The following is a 21,542-nucleotide window of genomic DNA, read 5'->3' as shown; positions in this document are numbered from 1 at the left end:
GCTAAAAAACACTTTAGCATAGGCCAACACAAAGCCGAATGGACGCAGCCTCTTCAGTTGTGAGACACAGACGCTACACAAACAAACACAGACAGACAGTGACGGAGCCAGCGAGGTGAGTTCCGGGTTTGCACTTCAAAGGGAGCGGGGTGGAGAGCGTGCGGAGACAGAAGGGAGGTGATAGGTTGACCAGTTTTGAAAATGGGGAGTGGAACTAGTGAATGAACGTGACGTGAAAATAAAATCAGGGGGCGGACCGCCACAGTACGTACAGTACGTACGTACGCACGCACGCACGCACGCACGCACGCACGCACGCACGCACGCACGCACGCACGCACGCACGCACACACACACACACACACACACACACACACACAAGCTCGCACGTGTGCGTACACACAGAACATGTATGCAGAACACCTTATTTTACAGTTGCCTCATTCTAGCACAATAACTTGTACTATAACGTGTATAACGTGTATTTTAGATATGATTATTCACTTTGATGACAACTGTAGTTTTAAAGGTAAGGCAACAGATGAGCCACACAACGTCAGTTATGTACATACTACACAATATCTAGACAACTAGATATTGTTGTCTAGTTATTTTTATATATAATGATATGATATGCAAATGACTTAAAATGAGAAAAGTAAAAACAAAAAGGCCATTGGTCATTAATAGCAATTTAATACAATGCCTTCATTTGATATGAATCAGTGAAACAGACCAAAACGGTGTAGGCTGAAGCTTTAGCTTATTGTGCCCACCCGTTTAACATTTAAGTAAATAGATGAAATTGCTAGTTGTACTTACTGTACAGTATTGACTGTACATGGTACAATATTGGCCATAAATGTACATTGTAAATGCCTATATTCAAAACCTATATTTGCAATACTGTGGACACGTTTCTATTGTTAAATATGAAATTAAATGTATATTTGTGATGTCCCTGTAGGCTATTTGTGGAGTGGTGTGGTCAAGCAGCATAGTTTTTTGGTTTTTCTTTTCCACATCAGTTGAATGTCCAGAGTTTTAAAGCAGCACTATGTAGTTTGGGGTATCAGTGGCCACTTTGGACACAAATAACATTGATATAGCGCTGTGATTGGCCAATTTCTTTTACTGGCAGTTCTGCCTTGGTGCCTTGGCAAATGCCAGGATGAAACTCGTTTCCCCCTATACCTAGTAATACAGTCAAGCCCCTAGCAGGGACCCCCCCTGAGTCTATATATTTATGGAAGGATGATTGTTATTGCTTAAACATGTAACTTTGTAATTTTGTGGGACATAATATGCTATATAGTTGTTAAAAAGTTACATAGTGCTGCTTTAAATTATCTGTTGCATTGCCTTTAACTATTTTCTTTGTATATTTTCAATTTGATTTTAATGTAAACTTGTGCTTTATCAACCTATTTTCATGAAATCTTTGTTTTTAAAATAATTATATTTTTTTGTTTGCTATTTTCTTTTAGATAATTAAACTTATGTTTGTACAGTGTGATTTGCTGTCTGGAAGCTACTTTCATCTTAAACGAATGTCATGTTTTTGATCATTCTAGTGTTTCTTCTACTTTCAATTGAATGTTTATGTTAAGTAAATACATCTTTAAATCCAGTACCTTTTTATGTTAGATGTAAAGAAACTGTGCTTCAGTTTAATAAAATAAGATAAGTCTTTTCAGAATGATCTTTGAATGTGATCAAGGTGTATCAGAACTCTGCTAGTATTTGCAGTTCAATAAAAACAAGTTTGTTGTCACACTGATGTTGTGTAAACTCCTTCAACATCTCTGATGCCACCTGTAAAAGAGTTCTTTCGAGATGAGGGCCAGGTGTAGCCTGGAATCCAGATGGAGACGCGCGTTCAACGGTTCGTTCAAACCCAAATGCTGTTAAATAAACAATAAACTTCGGTTTATAAACAGATAAATCTTAAGCCACGCTGGAAAGAAGGATTTCACCAAGAATTCAATGTGCTTTTCAGTGAAAGATTAGAGCCAGGTAGTCAATGATGGATTTTAACTATCTATTACTGCAGACTCTATGTTGCAAATATCAATATCTTACTACTGTACCACAACGTTCTATACTTTAAACATTGTCTTGCGTTCACTGAAAAATTTGAGCCAAGTACAATTTAGCATTTAGATACAGAGTGGAGTTTACTTGCAGGCTCTTGCAAAAGGTGGATTTGAACCACTACACTACTTCTGCAGATTCTATGCTTTGAGTTGGGTACTGTGCCATCATGGTTCATAATTTATCACTTGTCTTGTATGCTGTTATGCCCCAGTCTAGGGGTGCCTGAGACACAACTTACATAACCAGAGTTATGTGGACTTTGCGTGCGAGAAAAGCACATTATATGATAAGTGGTGCCAGGCTTCTAAAATCAATACTATGACTGAGATGCGGGAATTAATTCTGCTTGAAGAATTTAAGAAATGCCTGCCCGAACGAATTGTGGCGTATATTAATGTGCAAAAGGTATTATCATTAACCAAAGGTGCAGTCATGGCTGATGAGTGTATTTTAACTCATAAAAGTGTGTTCTCTGCCCCAACATGTTATGGTTTTACTGCGACACCAGAAAGAAGGTCTCCCGAGGTGGCGCGTAAAACCATGACACCAGCAACCGAGAACCACGACTGTTATTATTGCTGAGAGCCAGGCCATTTGATTGCTACGAGAAAAAGGGGGCAGCCTAATAGCAATTTTCCCACAGGCATTGGGTTGATTGAGTCTGTTTCTTTGCATCACATCCAAGCTGAGTCGGAGGTGGAGGTGGACCCTCGTTTCAAGCCTTTTATGTTCGACGGCTTTGTTTCGGTGACTGGTGAGGAACGAAATAAACTACTGGTGTTCGGAACTTGGTTAGGAGGAAAATAACCGAAGCTTATAGGACAGCCATACTTATAGTCCCCAGCCTGGTCACATGAGCCAATCATCAGCAGGCTCCACCTACTAATCAGCCAGTCACACTCAGCCACCACTCATTCACCATTCACACCAGCTGGTACTCAGTTACTCAATCACACTCACAAACACACTCTCACACACACACACACACACGCACGCGCGCACGCACGCACGCACACACACACACACACACACACACACACACACACACACCAATATGAGGGAAACATACCTACACACACAGGCAACACACAGGAAAATACATATATGACCCTATAGGGTCATAACACATGCTCTCAAGAAGATTAAAGCCAGGTACAAACTTTTTGAAGCAAGAACCCCCACACCACAGAAGCGTGCATAACTTTAGTTAGCATTTAGATACAGATCTGGAGTTTACATGCAGAGGGACGATATTAGAAAAGGTGGATTTGAATAAATCACATTTTTAAAGCATTTTATTTTTGTGTCGCAGAATTTCATCCGACAGTTGTTTTATCTAGTTGAGGCCCCCCTGTCTTCAGTTTGAATGGCTGTTTGTTTTTATTGAGGCATCTGAACCATTTTTTTTCTATCACACCAGTTTGATTTCATAGTTGTTTTAGTTGTTTATTGAGTTTTGAACCTAGAACCTTCTGTTTATAAACGCTTGACCTTATTGCTAGTGCCACGCAGCACGCTGGCATGGAAAATGCAAGTGACAACGAAATACTATGTAACTTTTGTTTTACGAATACAATCTAATTGTATTAAATCTGTGTGGTAGAGTATGTTAATACAATATAAATATGTAATTTATCCCCTGAATTGCAGCACTTGCGCAGGAAACCGGGTTCAAATCCGGGAAAGGAGAGAAAATGTTCTTATTTTTATTTTTTATTTTATTTTTTTATTTGCAGCTTTAACCTTGTAGTTTGGTCTTATTTTATCCACAGTTTTTAAATATATTTTGTAATATCAAGAATGTCAGTATCATGTCAATATCATGGTCAGTATGGTCAACATCATGTCAATATCATGTCAATATCATGGTCAATATCATGTTTTTTACAGTACAGTCTGTTGATTACTTTTGATGCATTAAAGGTCTTTTTTCTTCTTCCATTTTAGAGATATTAAAAAGGTCTTAGAAGTCTTTAAATTGTCACTTTAGAAATGTGCACATATCTGTTCCCTGTATGGACTTATACTGTATGTTGGTTTGTTTACTGTTGAGTGAGAAAACAATGTTGCACATTAAGCTAATCATCTGGGGACCCGCCCCAAAATCATCTGGGGACCTGCCCCCTGGGGGTCTAGACTCACAGTTTGAGGACCACTGTACTAAACACTGAATAGCTATGATGATGTGTAGATGTTCGTAATAAATAGGTATATATATGTACATGTAAATAATGAATAGTTCTGTTATGTACACCAGTGGTTCTTAAACCTTTTCATGTCAACGACCCCCGCCAGATTAATATGTGTTTGGCCACGGACCCCAATCTGAAAAGATCTTCTGCCAGGGACCCCCTATACAAGATTTGTGTGTGTGTTTTTAGCGGCGCTAGCCGCTCTATACCTTTAGGTATAGAGCGGATAGTAGCCCTCTATACCTGGCTTTTGCGTCAACGTTCTGATTGGTCAGGTCCGTCAACGTTCTGATTGGTCAGGCTCGCCAACGTTCTGATTGGTCAGGTCCGTCAACGTTCTGATTGGTCAGGCTCGCCAACGTTCTGATTGGTCAGGTCCATCAACGTTGGGATTGGTCACTATTCATGACATCACTATGTTACTATTCATGACATCACTATGATGTCATGAATATAGAATTAGATCTCTATATAAACGTTCTGATTGGTCAGAACATGGCTATAAACACATTATAAACACATATTGATGACAAAATGTATCACAGGCGCCGCTACCTTCACACAGGTGTGATTTTTTTTTTATGTTCAAGATTCCGTTTTTTAAATAGCCAATCTACAAGCTCAAAACGAGACATTGTGGAGCTTGTAGATACTATTTTCAAATATCTTATTTACAGTATACGATTAAAGTGCTTAAAACTGATTTTGATGCTATATCAAAAAGAATTGATGCAGGACCCCCTGGAACCCCCTCAAGGACCCCTGGGGGTCCGCGGACCACTGATGTAGTTATGCTGATGCGCAGACGTTCATAATGCCCTTTGACACATGAAGAAACATTGTATACCACTTTAATAATCATCACAAAGTTAATACAGAAAAATGTCACAATTACATTACATCAAATCTCGGCCTACAACAATTCAATTTGCATTAACTAAAAATAGCAGATCTACAAGCTCACAATGCATCGTGATGCATTACATTTGTGAGCTTGTAGATCGGACATTTTCAGCGTGTGACACCGTCGTACAACGAAGTATAAATCAGACTCGAGAGAATGCTGATATCTGTAGGCACATGGTTGCTTTTGGGGAACTTTTGTAGCTTAAATTAGTTTACATACATTAAATCTGACTAAACATAATACGTACATTTAATAGAAAATGACGTGCACCTGCACTTGCTTGTCTGCCTTTGATAATTGCCTAAATTAATTAAATAGAAATAAACACATTCTTATCTCACAGATATTTCTTAAAATATTCATCAAATTGGTTCAACTATTAGAGATAAGGTTTCAAAAAATTACATTATAAACAAAACAAAACAAAATGCATCATTGTCCTGTCTGTCAGTATATATTGTTCTTGATCCAAACTCTGCCGATGACTTGCAAAGTTATATCCACATACACTGGCTTATTCTATATAATAAAGCCACAAATACTTATTTTTTTTGTCATATGAAAATAAAGTCAAACATTTCAAACATCGTATAATTATCTGATTGCCGACACCTTCATAAATTTGCTAACATAAGCTCTAAGAAGTGATTCACATCAAGTGAACTCTTTGATTTGTCCTTTTTGCTACTTTTCAGTGCAACCTGCTGCGAATGGCTTTCATTTCCTCATCCCTCACCAGTACTTTCTCTTTCACTCTTTCTTTCATCTTTCATCTTCTGTACTATTGTCTCGACTCTCTTGTATACTCGTTCTCTTACTCTCTCTTTGTCTTACATTTTGCCCCAGAACCCCGTCCATCCATAATGCATTTTTTTTTACACAGATATGTTGAACCTGCAACATGACATGCAATGTCTAATTTATAACTCAGTCGTATACGACCAAGTATAAGTCAGGCTTAAGGGTGAACCAACCTTTCACCCATTGTACAAGTCGATCAGAATTGCAGGCTGTCTACTTGAGTTATTTACCTGTTCTACTAAGCTATACTGTAGCTCAATCTTACATAGTACCAGGATTACTTATTTTCTTTTAGGTTTGTTATTGTATATACGTGCACACGTATACTAATGTGCATTTAACTTTATTGTACTTATAGCCCTTGCACACACACAAAAAAACAAGCATCATATATATCCTTCCCAGCTCCAACCAAATCCAGTATAATGACATCCTGATGTCAATGTAGTCTAAAATACCGACTAACAAAAATATATCATTAGAGACTCACACTGTTTTTTACTCCAATTCAAATACAAGTCACCATTATACGTATACAGTAGCACTCCCACTCAGCACAAGAAGAATATGATCATAACAACACAGTAAGGAAACTCCCAAAACCAACCCTGTCCCAACTATGGTTTGACACAGTAAAATCCTTAGGGCACAGCTATCTTGCAGCCAGCGCGAAGCAGTGCAAAAACCGGAACGTTAGGAGTCATCGCAAGTTTCCAACCAACGCAGAAGTCATTCTCAGTGCCCCACGTTGTTTAATTACCAAAATGTCCTTTGTGCATCTTAATCTTAGGCACAATGATAAAAGTCATAAAATGATTAAATACGCTTTAGACCAGCCCTAAGCTGGTCTTAAATCCACTGCTGTGACAGCGCAGATATTTCCTTACTATTATGAGAGTGCATTATTTTGGATTAAAACGCACGCGTACAGTGGATTCACAATGCGCACACTCTAGGCTGCTCGCAATGAAAACTCATCCAAATTCAACGCAACACTTATGTTCAACATGGAAGATTACATTTCTGAGAGACTCAGCATTGGAAAAAAAATGACCTGGTCCAGATTATTCATATAACCTATTGTATCGGATGAGTTTTATTTGTACGGAGACGAGCGGTGAGGAGAGAGGGAGGGATGGAGGGATGGAGAGAAAGGGTGAGAAAAAGAGATGCATTTACATTTCAATAAGTGGCCTACACTAAATTGCTCATATTGCTCAATAAGAATAAGTAAGAATGGTCATGAACCCATAGCCTCCTCGCTTTCTAAATGTGTCTCTGCTCAACAGACAGCAGTAACAGTCGTCAATATCCATTTTGGAGCTCAGGCGCAAGAAGGCACGGGACGCTAGCGTCTCTGTCATGCTTTAAAAGGTGGTTTGAATAAATAACATAACGGAGAATGAGCATGTGATTGTTAAGTTGATATGTCACAATATCACAGATGTGTCTTGGACATAAACTGACATCTCCTGAAATCATACGTAATTAATGCTGCTCCCATTAAAGAGTCTTGCCTAGGGGAAATATTCCGGCAGTACTTGTCAACCGGTAGGTGTCCTCCTACCAAACACCAGGGTCTAAATGTCTCAATGGAGGAGGGGGGAGACCACCGTGTGCTAGTTATATTGTATACACCTACTCTACCATACGGGGGCGTTAGTGGCTCAGGAAGTAGATCGGCCTCTTGGGAATGGGAAAGTTCCCGGTTCGGTTCCCCGATTCCCCCTGTGTTAGTGTCGAAGAAGTGCCCTTGAGCAAGACACCGGACCCCTAACTGCTCCCCATGAGCTGGTTGGTGCCTTGCACGGTTTCCTCTGCTGTCAGTGTGTGAATGGGTGAATGTATTAATGAAAATTGTAAAGCTCTTTGGATAAAGGCACCTCTGCATATAAATGCACCATTTATCATTTACAGATGGTTAAAATAATGTTGTATTCATAAGTTCTGGATTGCAGCTTTAGCGCTGAAGAGTGTACCAATGGGGTCCATTTGGTTCCATTGGTAAACGTCTTTTGAGCTGAAGAGCGCTTTGGATATCATGTCCACAATTCTCATACACAGTGTGGATATCATGTCCATAGCGCTCACACACAGCTTTGGATATCATGTCCATAGCGCTCACACACAGTGTGATGCCCGCGCTGTTCCAACCTATCAACCATTGAGGTGCTCACTGCTCAAACGTCCTGTCACCTGCGTTACTAGTACAAATAACTTAGCAGAAACAACGTAAACATGGACTTCTCGTGGTTGTGGTAACGATTCAACGTCGGATTGTAAATTATCGGGGTTTTACATATACAATCAGGAGGACCAAACGACCGGCCCTCCTTTCCAAAAGGTGAACTGTTTCCAGTGTAAAACTGAAAAGTTCCTCTGTCTAGCGCTAGGGGGAGAGCGGGAGGACAAGAGAGAGGGATAGAGTGGAGAGAAGAAAAAAGGTTTGTAGTTGTGCAGATTTTGCCGGTTCTGTACACGTTGAACGAAGACAGTAAAACGTTGATATTCTAAAGAGACGCCTCGTTCTTTATATAGCACCCCAAGTGTTATACCAGCTTGAAGCGCCCAGGGCGCTGCACCAAAAAAACTCCGGGCGTCGGGAGCGTCGAAGCGCGATGGTCGGGCGCTGGGAAGAGGAGCGCACCAGCGCGTCTTTACCATAGAAATACAATGGCAGATTGTCTTTGCCATAGAAATACATGGAAGACTGGCACTGCCAACTCAAAAGGCGCTCCCTTGTGGACACAGCCCCCTAAGGATTTTACTGTGCATACAGTAGGCCTACTGGGCCAGGGTCTCATTATGTGGCCCAGCCCTCTGACAGACGCATGCGTTTCACTGAGGGACTGTGCTGCTCCTCCTGGTTGGACAGAGGCTGCAGTAGGAGGTTGTCATTCACCCGGTGATGCTCCTCCCGGTCCTCGTTGCCGTCGTAGGAGCTGCCACAGCTGGACGCGCTGTCGCCCGGCGAACGCCCCGCCTCCGCCGGTCCCCGACCGGTCGGGTAGCCCACTGTGGTTCCAGCTCCCAGCATGCTGCTGGCCATGCCGCTGCGGTCCCTGGGAGGGGACGCCGGCTCAGATTTGATGTGGAGGTTCTGGTGGCCGGAGGGAACGTTGAGGTTGGAGTTCTGGCACAGGTTCCTGAGGAGAGAGGAGAGAGAACTTCTTAATGACAAGAAACCCCCTATAGCATCCCTAATCTGGGCATGTCATCATAGAAACAATAAGTTGTCGAAAATACTAGGCGTGTGTAGTACACACACACACACACACACACACACACACACACACACACACACACACACACACACACACACACACACACACACACACACACACACACACACACACACACACACACACACACACACACACACACACGTGTATCTTACCCCATGTGTCCTAGTGCTGAGTGCTGTAAAGTGTGTAAGTGTTGTTGCTGCCAGTGTGTCGCTGATCCAAGTCCAGAGGTTCCAAACCCAGACAGAGAGGACATGTCACCTCCCAGAGAGTACTCTGTACACACACAACACCACACATGGACTTAATACCAAACACTGTACCAACAACGTCACTCCAATGTTAATTTTGACAGCTAATTTTGGTTTTGTTTTAGTCAGTCTTTTGAATAAAGTTCTATTTAGTTTTAGTCATATTTTAGTCATCTGAAATGTTTTATTTTTAGTCTAGTTTTAGTTAGACTAAATATTACAATATTTGAGTCAACTAAATCTACAGTTGATTTAATCTTGTGTTGGCAGGCCTTGATGACGCCTTAGCTGTGTGCTGAAAATAGCTGATCTACAAACTCAGATCGGCTATTTTCTGAGTGTGACACTCGCACAACCAAGCATAAAATTACTTGACTTACTCTAGTCCCTCTCAAACATTTTTAGTCAGGAAAAGTAGGTAGCCGACGAACATTTTTTCGTCATAGTTATAGTCTACGAAATGAACTGCTGCACTAAAAACCTCTGTGTTGTTGTACCCACCTGTCCCATAGGAACTGGTCAGTGTTGAGGGATACCCGCCCATCGCTTGACCAGGGAGAGTTTGGGATATGGAAACCACAGGAGAAGCCAGCGTCTGAGCGTTCTGGGAGTGATTTATTCTCTGATTCTATAGGAAGAACAAACAAAATGTAAAAGGTTAACTTATTTCACTTCTACTTTGACAGGCCGTTAGACATCTAATCTAGTCATTAGAGCAAGATACAACATGTCTCACACCTATCTCACAACTATTGTTTAAATTATGTTTCAATAGATTTTAATCAAACAAAGTCTTGATTTTCAAAGTTTGTGCCATCTCATTGGAGTCACATTAACACTGGGATTTTACTATGCAGAACAGCGGTTCCCAACTTTTTACTTGACTTTATTTTATTATTTAGACACCGCATATTAATGAGCAATACATATCAATGTAATGTAAGTACACCGGATTTAGCAAAAATGCTAATTCATTTCTAGCAACAGACTCTCGTGAGATCTAGCACCGGTAAACATAGGACATTTGCGAGAACCCTGCCGTCTGATGGCGCCAAGTTAGGAGACCATTTAATGGTCTCCTAAGTGGCCGCGCCGCATACATTTTGAATGCCATTTGTGTGCCATTTCGCCTCTAGTGTCTACAATCGGGATGACGTATCCTTCTAAATATACACCATCTTTCTCGCGGTGCAGCGAAAACTCACAATGTTTGGCATGTTGTTCTTGTTGGTGCCGGTGGGGGGCAGCAGTGTGCGAAGGTCAGGCTTGCGGTTCATGTTGAGAGAGGGAGGGCTCTTAGCGTGCATGTTCTTAGACACGCCCACTTGAGACATGATCCCTGGAGAGCTGCAGTGGTTGCTATAGCTGCCATTTCCTGATGAAACAGAGAAAGAGAGAGGTTTGATTATTTTACAGGTACAATATAGGATAAGAAGGTATATATACATCCCTTGGCAGGTGCAGGGTTGAATTATAAGTAAGTAAGCTTTTCAGAGCCATGTGGCCCACAGGGGCAGGAGCCTATCTCCTGTTTCTGTAGTGTGAGGTAGCTTGATGTACAAGTAGGCCTACATCCCCAACAATAGGGCTTTGATGGGGCTGAAACCGTGCCCAAATTTGGTCATATAGATATGATATTTAGGCCAAATTAAATGAGCAGTTTTAGTTTGTGCACGGCATGCACACATTTTTCACTTCAGTATGCACTTTCATTTAAAAAAAAAATCACCAGTCTGCAGAGGTGGGGACTTGGACTCGAGACTCGAGACTCGACTTGACTTGAAGTCCCGATTTTGATGACTTGAGACTTGCTTGACCAAATCAAAAATAGACTTGGACTTGCTTGGGACTTGAATGCCAAAGACTTGAGACTTGACTTGACTTGAACACTAAAGACTTGAGACTTGACTTGACTTGAGCCCTCGTGACTTGAAAATTCAAGTCTTTTCAAGTCACCTTCAAGTCACTTTCAAGTCACTTAAGCAAGCCAAAAATGTTTAAAAAAGTGTGCATCAACTATAATGTTATTAGTCAGAAATCCCGGCCGTCAGTGACACCTAGTGTAGTGTTGCCAAAGCTGCTTATTTACCCTAACCTTTGGACAAAATTTGGTTTGTTTTTGGCTTGTTTTTGGAAGTCGGTTTGCTTGTTTCTCTCCCGATACTTGGCAACACTGGCCCACATGTTGCACGTTACCAAACAAACAACACACCGGCTTCACTCCTGCCGTCGCTGCTGGAACTGAAGCCAGGTGGAATAAAATGTCAACTCCAGCAGTTATAGCTTTCGGTTTTAAAGATAGACAAGACGAGAAAAGCAGTATGCAAGGCAAGACCTATACTTCACATTAACATTACTGCGTGCTAAGTGCAAACTATAACCAGTGGTGGAAAGTAACTAAGTACATTTATTCAAGTACTTTACTTAAGTACAATTTTGACTTATTTTTTACTTTACTGAAGTATTTGCAATTTTCAGTACTTTTACTTCTACATTATTTAGCAGACGCTTTTATCCAAAGCGACTTACAGTAAGTGCATTCAACATAGGTAGGGAACGAAACTACTAATCACCAAAAGTCTTAAGTGCATTTTCTGCAAAAACAAGCAACCAAGAGTATACCTAGCGCTAAGGTAAAAGTGCAATATATCAGCTACCTACTTCTACTCAACTACATATGAGAGGCAGATATTAGCCTACTTTTACTCCACTACAATTATTTGAAAATTTTAGGTACCAATTACTTTGTAGATTTTGGTTATTAATACAAAACATACATTGACCACTTCAGCGCTATATACATTTCCTCTTCTACCCTGGATTTGAATTATCACCATCGTGATAATAGAGCCTGCCTGCTTGATCAGAGGATACACTGAATTTGTGTCAGATCCTGTGTCTAGATGAGACATGGCCTTTGACATTATCTAAATGTCTCAATAGAAGAGCAGGGAGACAAAATACAACCACCCTGATTGTATAAGTTATATTGTAGTAACATACTCTACCATACAGATTGTACAAAATTACATTATATTCATTAAAAAGGGCCCTTTTAAACCCTGTCCTCAAGGAGGATATTAAAAGTACAGTATCTGCGTTCTGTTGGCCTGGAAGAACCCATGTTTTAAAACAAATGCAAATTGTGAAAAATGCTCATGATTTATGTAAATCTTTACATATCTTGAATTAACATTTTGACTTGTTTGGGACTCGAAACAAAAGGTTAGGACTTGTTTGGGACTCGAAAAAAAAGGTTAGGACTTGTTTGGGACTTGAAACAAAAGGTTAGGACTTGTGTGGGACTCGAACCAAAATGCTAAGGACTTGTGTGGGACTCGAAACAAAAAGCTGAGGACTTGGACTTGACTTGGGACTTGGCTGTGTTGACTTGGACTTGACTCGGGACTTGAGAGCAAAGACTTGAGACTCGACTTGGACTTGCAACATAGGGACTTGGTCCCACCTCTGCCAGTCTGTACACAGTCCTCTATCATTGTGTAAAAGTGATTTTCAAACTAAGCTACAATATATGATACATTAATATGATGGGTTATTATAGCTTTATGAATAAGTTAAAGTCTTACCAACACTGGAGACCACCACGTTGGGCAGCTCTGACCCCATCAGTCCTGTTGAGAAGTTACAGAAGGAGACACACAACGTTATTCAACACCTTTACCTTTGTATTTAATCCACTGGTGTTCGCGGCCCACCCAACTGACCACTTTACGGCTGCCATGTAAAGTGGTCAGATGGGTGGGCCGCAACCAGGCATAAAAGGACTTGTCTTAGTTCTACTGGATCTCTTCTCCACTAGTCCCTCCCTAACATTTTTGTCTAGTTTTTATTTGTTGACGAAATCGGCAATTTATTTAGTCATGGTTTTAGTCATTATAGCTTACTTTTTGTTTAGTTTTTGTCAGTGAAAAAAGGTAGTTTACAAAAACTTTTCGTCGTAGTTTTAGTCGGCAAAATGAACACTGATTCATACCAGCATTTCCAGTGCTAGGGGATCGATGTGGAGACATGCTGCTCCGCTGCAGAGAGGGGTGGGTGTGGCTGAGGGGCAGCAGGTTGTGGTTGGACAGAGCGCCCCCTATGGCAGGGTGAGAGTACAGCAGTCCACTGTTGCTGCCCGGGATGGACACTCCCATGTCGTAGTTGGAGGGTGGCAGGGCTTGCTGGACAGACACACAGAAATAATATGGATTAAACACATGAAACGATTACAGATTGCAAACTAAATGAGAACTTTTTCATGTTAAGGACCCCTAAATTGAAAATAGCTTAAGCCTTAGGCTTGCAACACGTTTTAAGCTAGGCAGATCGGCTATTTTCAAATACCAAATATGGGGTTAAAGTGGTTAAAGTGATTTGATGCTATATGAACAAATTTTGCTGGGGACCCCCTGGAACCCCCTCAAGGAACCCCTGGGGGTCCCCGGAACCCACTTTGAGAACCACTGCAAATAGATCATGTGATATGAATCCAAAATGAAGTTAAATACACCAATGATAATAAATCCGATGAGATCAACTTACACACAGTCTCTGTCTGCTGATCATCAGGTCAATGTCCTCGTTGATTTTGCGGTATTTCTCCTCTGACTCCGGGCTCTGGCCGGCAGAGTCATCAGCTTCAATGTCGGGGCTGTCACAGCCGTTTAGACCCTTCTTACGCAGAGTCTGTTAGGTAGAGACACAAAGAAACAGTGAACATCATCAGAGTCTGTTAGGTAGACACAAACACACACATTACGGACAGGCTGGTCCCCTAGAAGCCGGTGTGCGGCCTTATAACCTCAGGTAAGGCCCTCCTGGTTGCTCCTAAGACTCGCCTCGCTATACCTGGGGTAATCAGGCCTTTGCGGCCAAGGCACCTAGGGACCCTATCTTAAGCGCCGCCTTAAAAGAAATTAAAATAGCCGATCTACATCGACACGTTGTGAGCTTGTATTTGAACTATTTAAAAATGCTTTTCAAAATAGTAAAAGATGTCTAAAAAGTTTAGGCATAAGGGGTAAGGCAAGACTGGGCCCTTCTAGGCTTTGGAACGCCCTAGCTGAGGATCTGAGCAAAATCAGTGCTCTCTTTCAAATGGCTTCTGAAAACACACCTTTGTGTTAAGTGTTTCTCTTGGATTTATTTGCCTATGACACATCTACTGTTGTAAATGGTTTAGAAAAGTGATGTACAAATAAATTCATTATCATTATCATGAGAAAACACATACACTAGAAACATGCTTGTATCTATGGAAGATCTGATTTACTGGTGTCACATGGTAAATAAAATAGCAGATTGTTAGCTTGTAGATCTAGAAATTGTTTTTAAAAAGGACAAAAACAAATGTCATACTCGAAACCAGGTTGAAAGTGGTTAAACTTATAAATTAAAATATAGGCTACTACTGTGCTCAAATAATCAAATTAAATAGAGTCATGGCTCCAGTGGAATGCGAATAAATGACATTTAAACATGAAAATTATGAAATAAATGACATATAAGCATCCCTCATATTTCCAAACACAAGAGGGCGCCACCTGACCAAAAATACAACCATGTGGCTGTAGTGTTAAACAGTAAAAGCGACATTTGAACATAGAATCATAGTTAACTATTACAACTATACAGCACAATGTTGTTTTGAATTCACAGACCCTTATTCAAATAAAATACTAAGGTACTCTAGGTACCTTAGTATTTTCTAGTTCTCTAGGTACTCTAAGAGACTTTACAAAAACAAAACAAAACACATTTTATGAAGTAAAAAAATATATATTAATAGGGACTACAAAATGTACCTAAAGGTAAAGACAGGAATGTTAAAATGAGTGGAAACGGGATAAAACCCACTTTATTCACTGACTATAGAGAATTACAAGAATCATTTGACTAAACAAGTATCGGTTGAACATTCAAATAACTTGTGTTCAGGTCCAGTGTTCAATGAGCACTACAACTATAATAATAACTATAACTATATGGTTTACGGTTGTATTTGTTATAGTTGTGGTGTGAACTCTGTCATCCACTTGAGTTAGAACATGTTTAAAACTATATTTTTAATAGTTGTAGTCATCGTTGGTAGTTCTAGTGCTCAGTGTGAGCGGTCCTACAGACTACAGTAAGTTGTCTAAAGTCTGTATTGGTAATAATCATCATTGTGTGTATGTACAGCATGTACACTATGTAGTCTGGCTCCAGTAGAGCCACTCTACAGCCCATTACTCTACTACTCTATCTCTCTCTCACACACACACACACACACACACACACACACACACACACACATGCGCGCGCATAGAGCACAGCGGCTGGTGCAGTGCAACTATCCCACTCGTTCAAGTAATTTCCACCTGTTTTCCTTGTAGGAGGGGGCGAGGCCACCGGCCGGGGGTCTGAGGGATAACCGTAGAAGGCTATTTTTTACTGCCGTACGCCCCCCCGCCCCCCAAATTCCCCATCAGCCCGACAACCCCCCTACCCCCCACCACCAGCACCACCCCCCACCCACTCACCCTTCATCAGCCTGGTCCATCCATTAAACCTCAACACTGACAGAAACTACACTATCCTGTCTTCTACTTCAAAGTCACTGATACACAATATACACGTGTGTGTGTGTGTGTGTGTGTGTGTGTGTGTGTGTACGCGATTTGGTATTAAAGGTAGCTAGGGTAGGCCTAAGTGATATTTTTTGGTTAAAACTAAAAGTTTTTTGTTAAAAGTTTAACGCACTATATTGTGATAGTAATCATTTATATAAAGTGTTTGTTCAGTAACAGTGGCTTCCCTGTCTCTCCAGCTCTTTAATACGCTTGCCAAATTTCAGCCAATCAGGAGAGAGTACAAATGTATCAGGTTCATTTTTATAGGATTCCAGTTCCAATTTTGTCTGCTAATTTCTTTGTGTCATCACTACCAATTTAACTTGTTCATCCTGTATCTTGTGTGAGTTCTCTCTTCTGATAAACCTAACGTGTGACTTCAGAGAGACAGACAGTGTGGAGGGGAGAAGACAACGCGAAATGAGACGGTCTCTAATAACAGCCTAACCTCCCTGACTTCCAAACTGTAGCTATTGATTGGGCTGTTGTTAAGCAACCAACTAACAATTCTAGCAACAGTCCTTTTCAGGTATGGGAAGGACATTTTTCCAAACGCTACATGGATTAAGTGTGATTGCCATCTGGGACCATGCACCTCGGTGACTTTGGAAAGGCATCCTTGCAGGCTATGGGAACATAGCAGTGATGCATGAGTGACAGATACAGAATAAAATGTCCAGCCGTGATGCCAGGGAACTTTAATACTTGGGACGCATAGTGATATGAGGGACTCTATCATTGATATGATACAGTTACTGTGAAAAATTATATTCTTAGACCCTCAGCTGTGTCTTAATTGTTTTGCACAGACCTTCTATCCAGTGTTGCCAAGTCTGCTTATTATAAGTGGCTTGTTTTCCTGTGAAGTCGCTTAATTGTAAATATTGGTGGTTGTGTATTTTTTGGGGGGGCTTGTTTCTAAAGTGTTGCTTATTTGAGCTTCCTTCCTAAACCAGTGGTTCTAAAACATTTTCATGTCAAGGAGAACCCCCCAAATTAATTTGTACTTGTCCGCGGACCCCCCCATCTGAAAATATAGTGTGCCAGGGACCCCCGTACCGGATTTGTGTTGTAAAAATGATCCATATAGACCCCTTATCAGACAACGTCACACCGATAAGATCCAGTATGCCCGCGCAGGCCGGCACCAAATGAACCGCTCATAAGATGCAATGGAAAAGGGGCCACAGAACTCACGTGTAAAAATGCATCCCATCAAAACTTACATCCCATCAAACTTGCATCCCAAACAACGGTCGCATCCGAGATGCGGTTGTGAGCTTGTATGTCAGCTATTCTCGGCGCGCAATACCGTTGCGCCATGAAGTATACAGTAATACAGTATGTCTCGCTAGTCGTAGGGCGCTCCTCACTAGCCTTGAATGGAATTAAACCAGGCGACAGGGCTCAGCGCTTGTTCAACAGTCTGATGGTTGACAGGTGGAAAGCGCTGCCATAGTCTGGTGGAATGGCTTTTGATACATAGGCATGGCTTGCCTGGCTGCGGCCACGGCAGTGGCATGAACAGACTGTGGCTGGGGTGGTGAGTGTCCTTGATAATCCTCTCAGCTTTGGCTAAGCACCGCTTCTTGTATACTGTATATATATCCTGGAAGGAGGGAAGCTCACCTCCTACGATGCACTGAGCCATCTGCAACACCCTCTGTAGTGCTTTGCGGTCGAGAGCGGTGCAGTTGCCATACCAGGTGCCGTGGTGATGCTTCTCGTCGATGGGGTTCATGTAGAATATCTTGAGCATGCAGGGCAGGGGCTCACACTGAATTTCTTCAGCCGTCTGAGGGAGTATACAGCTCGCTTTGAGTCCTCAGCGATATGTATGCCGAGGAACTTGAAGTCCCTGACCCTCTCCACTGCAACGGCATCGAGGTCGATGGGGTTGAGCTCTCTTCTCAGCCTCCTCTCGTCCACAATCAGCTCCTGTAGGTCTTCTTGACATTGAGGGCGAGGATTGTTCTCATGACACCATTGTGTGTCAGTGATCTGACTTCATCCCTATGTGGGCTGACTCGTCATCATGGATGATCAGGAGGACCATCACCGCCGTGTGCCATCAGCATACTTGATGATGATGTTGGATGACGTTGGATGATGGCAAGTGTGCAAACAAGGAGTAGAGGAGAGGGAGCTCACCCCTGAGGGGCTGCCGGGTTGAGGGTCAGAGGGCTGCCAGGTCATCAGTATCCATTTCAGGGCTCAGAGTCTGACGCACAGAGCAAGCAACATGACGTCCTGTCATGTTTTAAGGTGGTTTAAATAAATCACCTGACCGAGATTGAGCATGTGATTATCAATGACTGCCAATGACGAGATTTCTCGTCATTTCACTCCAAGGCTCAGACCGCCAATGACGAGATTCTCGTCATGTGGTGTTTTCAGAGGTTTATGATAGAGGGCACTCTTCCGCAGCCTGTGAATGATCCCAGGGTCATCCAAAAAGAGTACTCCAAGAAATCACGTGATTTAGTTTAGTATTATGATAGGATTTATAAAAATCACATTTTTAAATGCTTTACATTCAACTGCCCATACGTAACTATAGAACGGATCAAAGCGACGGCATGCTTTTCCCCCCCAGATTCTCCAAGACCCCCCTACATCTTTCGAGGCGATCGCCGCGTGGATCGTTGTGAAGAATAATATTCTATGATTTTTCAAAGGTTAGTAAAAACGCTCTAAATCGCTGGCAAGGGCAGCTATAGACGATGTTTTAACTCTGGCAGTTAAAGAGTTAAGTTGATATATTATAAATCACAGAAGCCTCTTGGACACGAGGGAGGAGACATCCATGAGGTATTCTGGGGGTATTCTGAACCGCAAGTCCAAAATATGTCTGCAGGATGTCAGTGCTATATCCACTGAGCTACGTTTTATCAAATTAATCTGATGCGGTGACAAGATCATTAAAACCTGATCAATTACTCAACTCATGAAGCCTTGAATTCATGGAGATTTATTTGGTTTTTGTCGCATTCCTGGGCCAGCAATTCAATATTTGCGGTGACCGCTGCGGTAGGAGACCAATGCAAAACGATATAGAAGAATGATATAAATTCCAAAACAACTCTCACAGTGTTAATCACTGATGAGCCTACTGATGATCCGGGTTCAAAGAAAAATGTTTTTAAAATAGTTTTGCTCTTGTTAGGATTGGTCTCCTATTTTATATTGGATTATTATAGGATAAGGAATGCGACAAAAACAAAAAAGAAATCCCATGAATTCAAGGCTTCATAGAGTGAGTAATCTATTTGGGGTGAAGCATTTAACAAAAATCTAAACAAAACAGTAATCCTACTACTCAAAATATTATAATAAAAACTCTATAGTAACAGAGGACATATTAGTAAAAAAAAACAACGATGCATGGAGACCTAAAATATACGTACATTTACGTAATCCGACGCGTTAAGAGCTTGTAGATCTGCAATTTTCAAAGGATTTTAGACATTTGATAACTTGTGAAACGGGACATTCTGCATAACGAGTTTTTTCACTTTTGGTACTTTAAGTACATTTTGACAAATACTTTTGTACTTTTACTCTGAATTCCTGACTATTACTTGTAACATAGTATTTCTTCAGTAAAACATGTGAGTTTCTTCCACCACTGGTTAAATGTGTGAACTATCCCACTGTGGAACTACAAAGTACAACGGTGACTGATTCATGGATGCACTGGTGAAGATGAGGAAGAAAACAAAAAAACACAAGAGACTGAAAGGGAGTAGGAGGTCAGCACTGCTTACTTAAACTCTGTTCTCGTTTCTTCCTTTTTTTTAAACATGTTTTATCTTCCTCCTCTGGCACGCACACGCACACGCGCACGCACGCGCACACGCACACACACACACACACACACACACACACACACACACACACACACACACACACACACACACACACACACACACACACACACACACACGCACGCAGTACAGCCTGAGAAAGCTATTTTTAGTTGTACTCAGTGCTATTTTTAGCACCACTACTGGTTTCCGGATGTTTAACAGGGAGGAGGAATAACACAAAGGAAAGCTGCTGGAGCACTGTGGTGGGAGCGCATGCACGCACGCGCACACACACACACACACACACACACACACACACACACACACACACACACACACACACACACACACACACACACACACACACACACACACACACACACACACACACACACACACACACACACACACACAGTGGAACGGAGCAGAATCAGGTTAGCAGAGGAAGAGGGAAAGGAATGTCAAAGTTCTTGGACTTTATAAATAGCTACAAAGATGCCCGGCCCTTTGGCCACGTGAACAAAATACTACAAGCTGTTGCTGCTTTAACCGGCCAATAAAGTTCTCACACACACACACACACACACACACACACACACACACACACACACACACACACACACACACACACACACACACACACACACACACACACACACACACACACACACACACACACACACACACACACACACACACACACACACCAACTCCTGGACCGTGGACAATATTGTCGCTGACTCGCTGTCGGGTGGAAACCTTTGCATGTTAAAAAAAAACGTTACTTTTCAGGAAATGGAAAAAACAGAATCTGTGTTCCAATGGATCCAATAGTTCTAGTTATTATGTAAGTCACAAGCTCTTGTTAGTTAATACATTTCAGAACACCCTTAACCACTTAGACCCTTTATAGTATACTTTATATAGTAAAACGGACGTGGTGTTGTTGACACTGTACTTGGTGTTGAGCTCGTAATCTGCTATTTTGGCGAATGTTCCCTCCAGAATAGGGATGTTGGGGTTCAAGTTGTTGACAGTGTTGCCATGTCTGCTTGTTATAAGCTACTTTGGGACATTTTTGTCTGTAAAGTTGCTTGTAAATATTGGTTCAAAACATTCTAAATGTTTCACTTTTTTCCAAGATTCTTTTTTGAAAATGGCAGATCTGTAGATCGGCTATTTTCAAATATCCGGTTTATTGTGGTTTAGTTGCTTCTTTTGGGCTTGTTTTCATAGACCTGGTTGCTTATTTCTCTTGAAAAACCTGGCAACACTGGTTATTTATTTATTATTATTTATTATTATTATTATTATTTATTTATTTCCCTTTAAAAAAAAAATCAAACATTGCTAAAATAGCCGATCCACAAGCTCACAATGCTTGTAGCTTGCAGATCTGGTATTATACATCGTTTTTTTCCCCTACTTTTGCTCGACACTCTTGTACGATGAAGTATGGCATTCATTTAAAAAAGAAGAAAAAAGAGAAAAGAAAAAAAAAATTAAATATGGAGATAGAAGTTTTGTGTCCGGCAGCAACGATAGGAGCCAAACAAAGAGTCCTCTCTTCTACAGAGTCTGTCTGGCAGATGCTTCACACACCGTCCCCACTTCACCCCACAGCCC

General features: G+C 41.4%; 1 protein-coding gene across 2 annotated transcripts in view; it reads right to left on the bottom strand.

The window, feature by feature from the left end:
- Positions 1 to 5,124: 5,124 nt before the first annotated feature.
- Positions 5,125 to 21,542, bottom strand: part of mef2ca (myocyte enhancer factor 2ca) — a 32,608-nt gene continuing 16,190 nt past the window's right edge. For both annotated transcript variants that reach the window (XM_084046146.1, XM_084046147.1), the window contains 7 exons: positions 14,039 to 14,182; positions 13,488 to 13,677; positions 13,081 to 13,125; positions 10,699 to 10,868; positions 9,995 to 10,121; positions 9,395 to 9,518; positions 5,125 to 9,143 (listed from right to left, as the gene is read on the bottom strand). In XM_084046146.1, coding sequence (XP_083902272.1) covers positions 8,801 to 9,143; positions 9,395 to 9,518; positions 9,995 to 10,121; positions 10,699 to 10,868; positions 13,081 to 13,125; positions 13,488 to 13,677; positions 14,039 to 14,182 — 1,143 coding nt within the window. In that variant the 3' untranslated portion in view covers positions 5,125 to 8,800. The remainder of the gene's footprint in view (positions 9,144 to 9,394; positions 9,519 to 9,994; positions 10,122 to 10,698; positions 10,869 to 13,080; positions 13,126 to 13,487; positions 13,678 to 14,038; positions 14,183 to 21,542) is intronic.

The sequence above is a fragment of the Gymnoscopelus microlampas genome (genome assembly GCF_963454915.1).
Source record: "Gymnoscopelus microlampas genome assembly, chromosome: 21".
NCBI classification, from domain to species: domain Eukaryota; kingdom Metazoa; phylum Chordata; class Actinopteri; order Myctophiformes; family Myctophidae; genus Gymnoscopelus; species Gymnoscopelus microlampas.
Note: the sequence above shows the minus strand (reverse complement) of the source record. Positions and strands in the feature narration are given on the sequence as shown.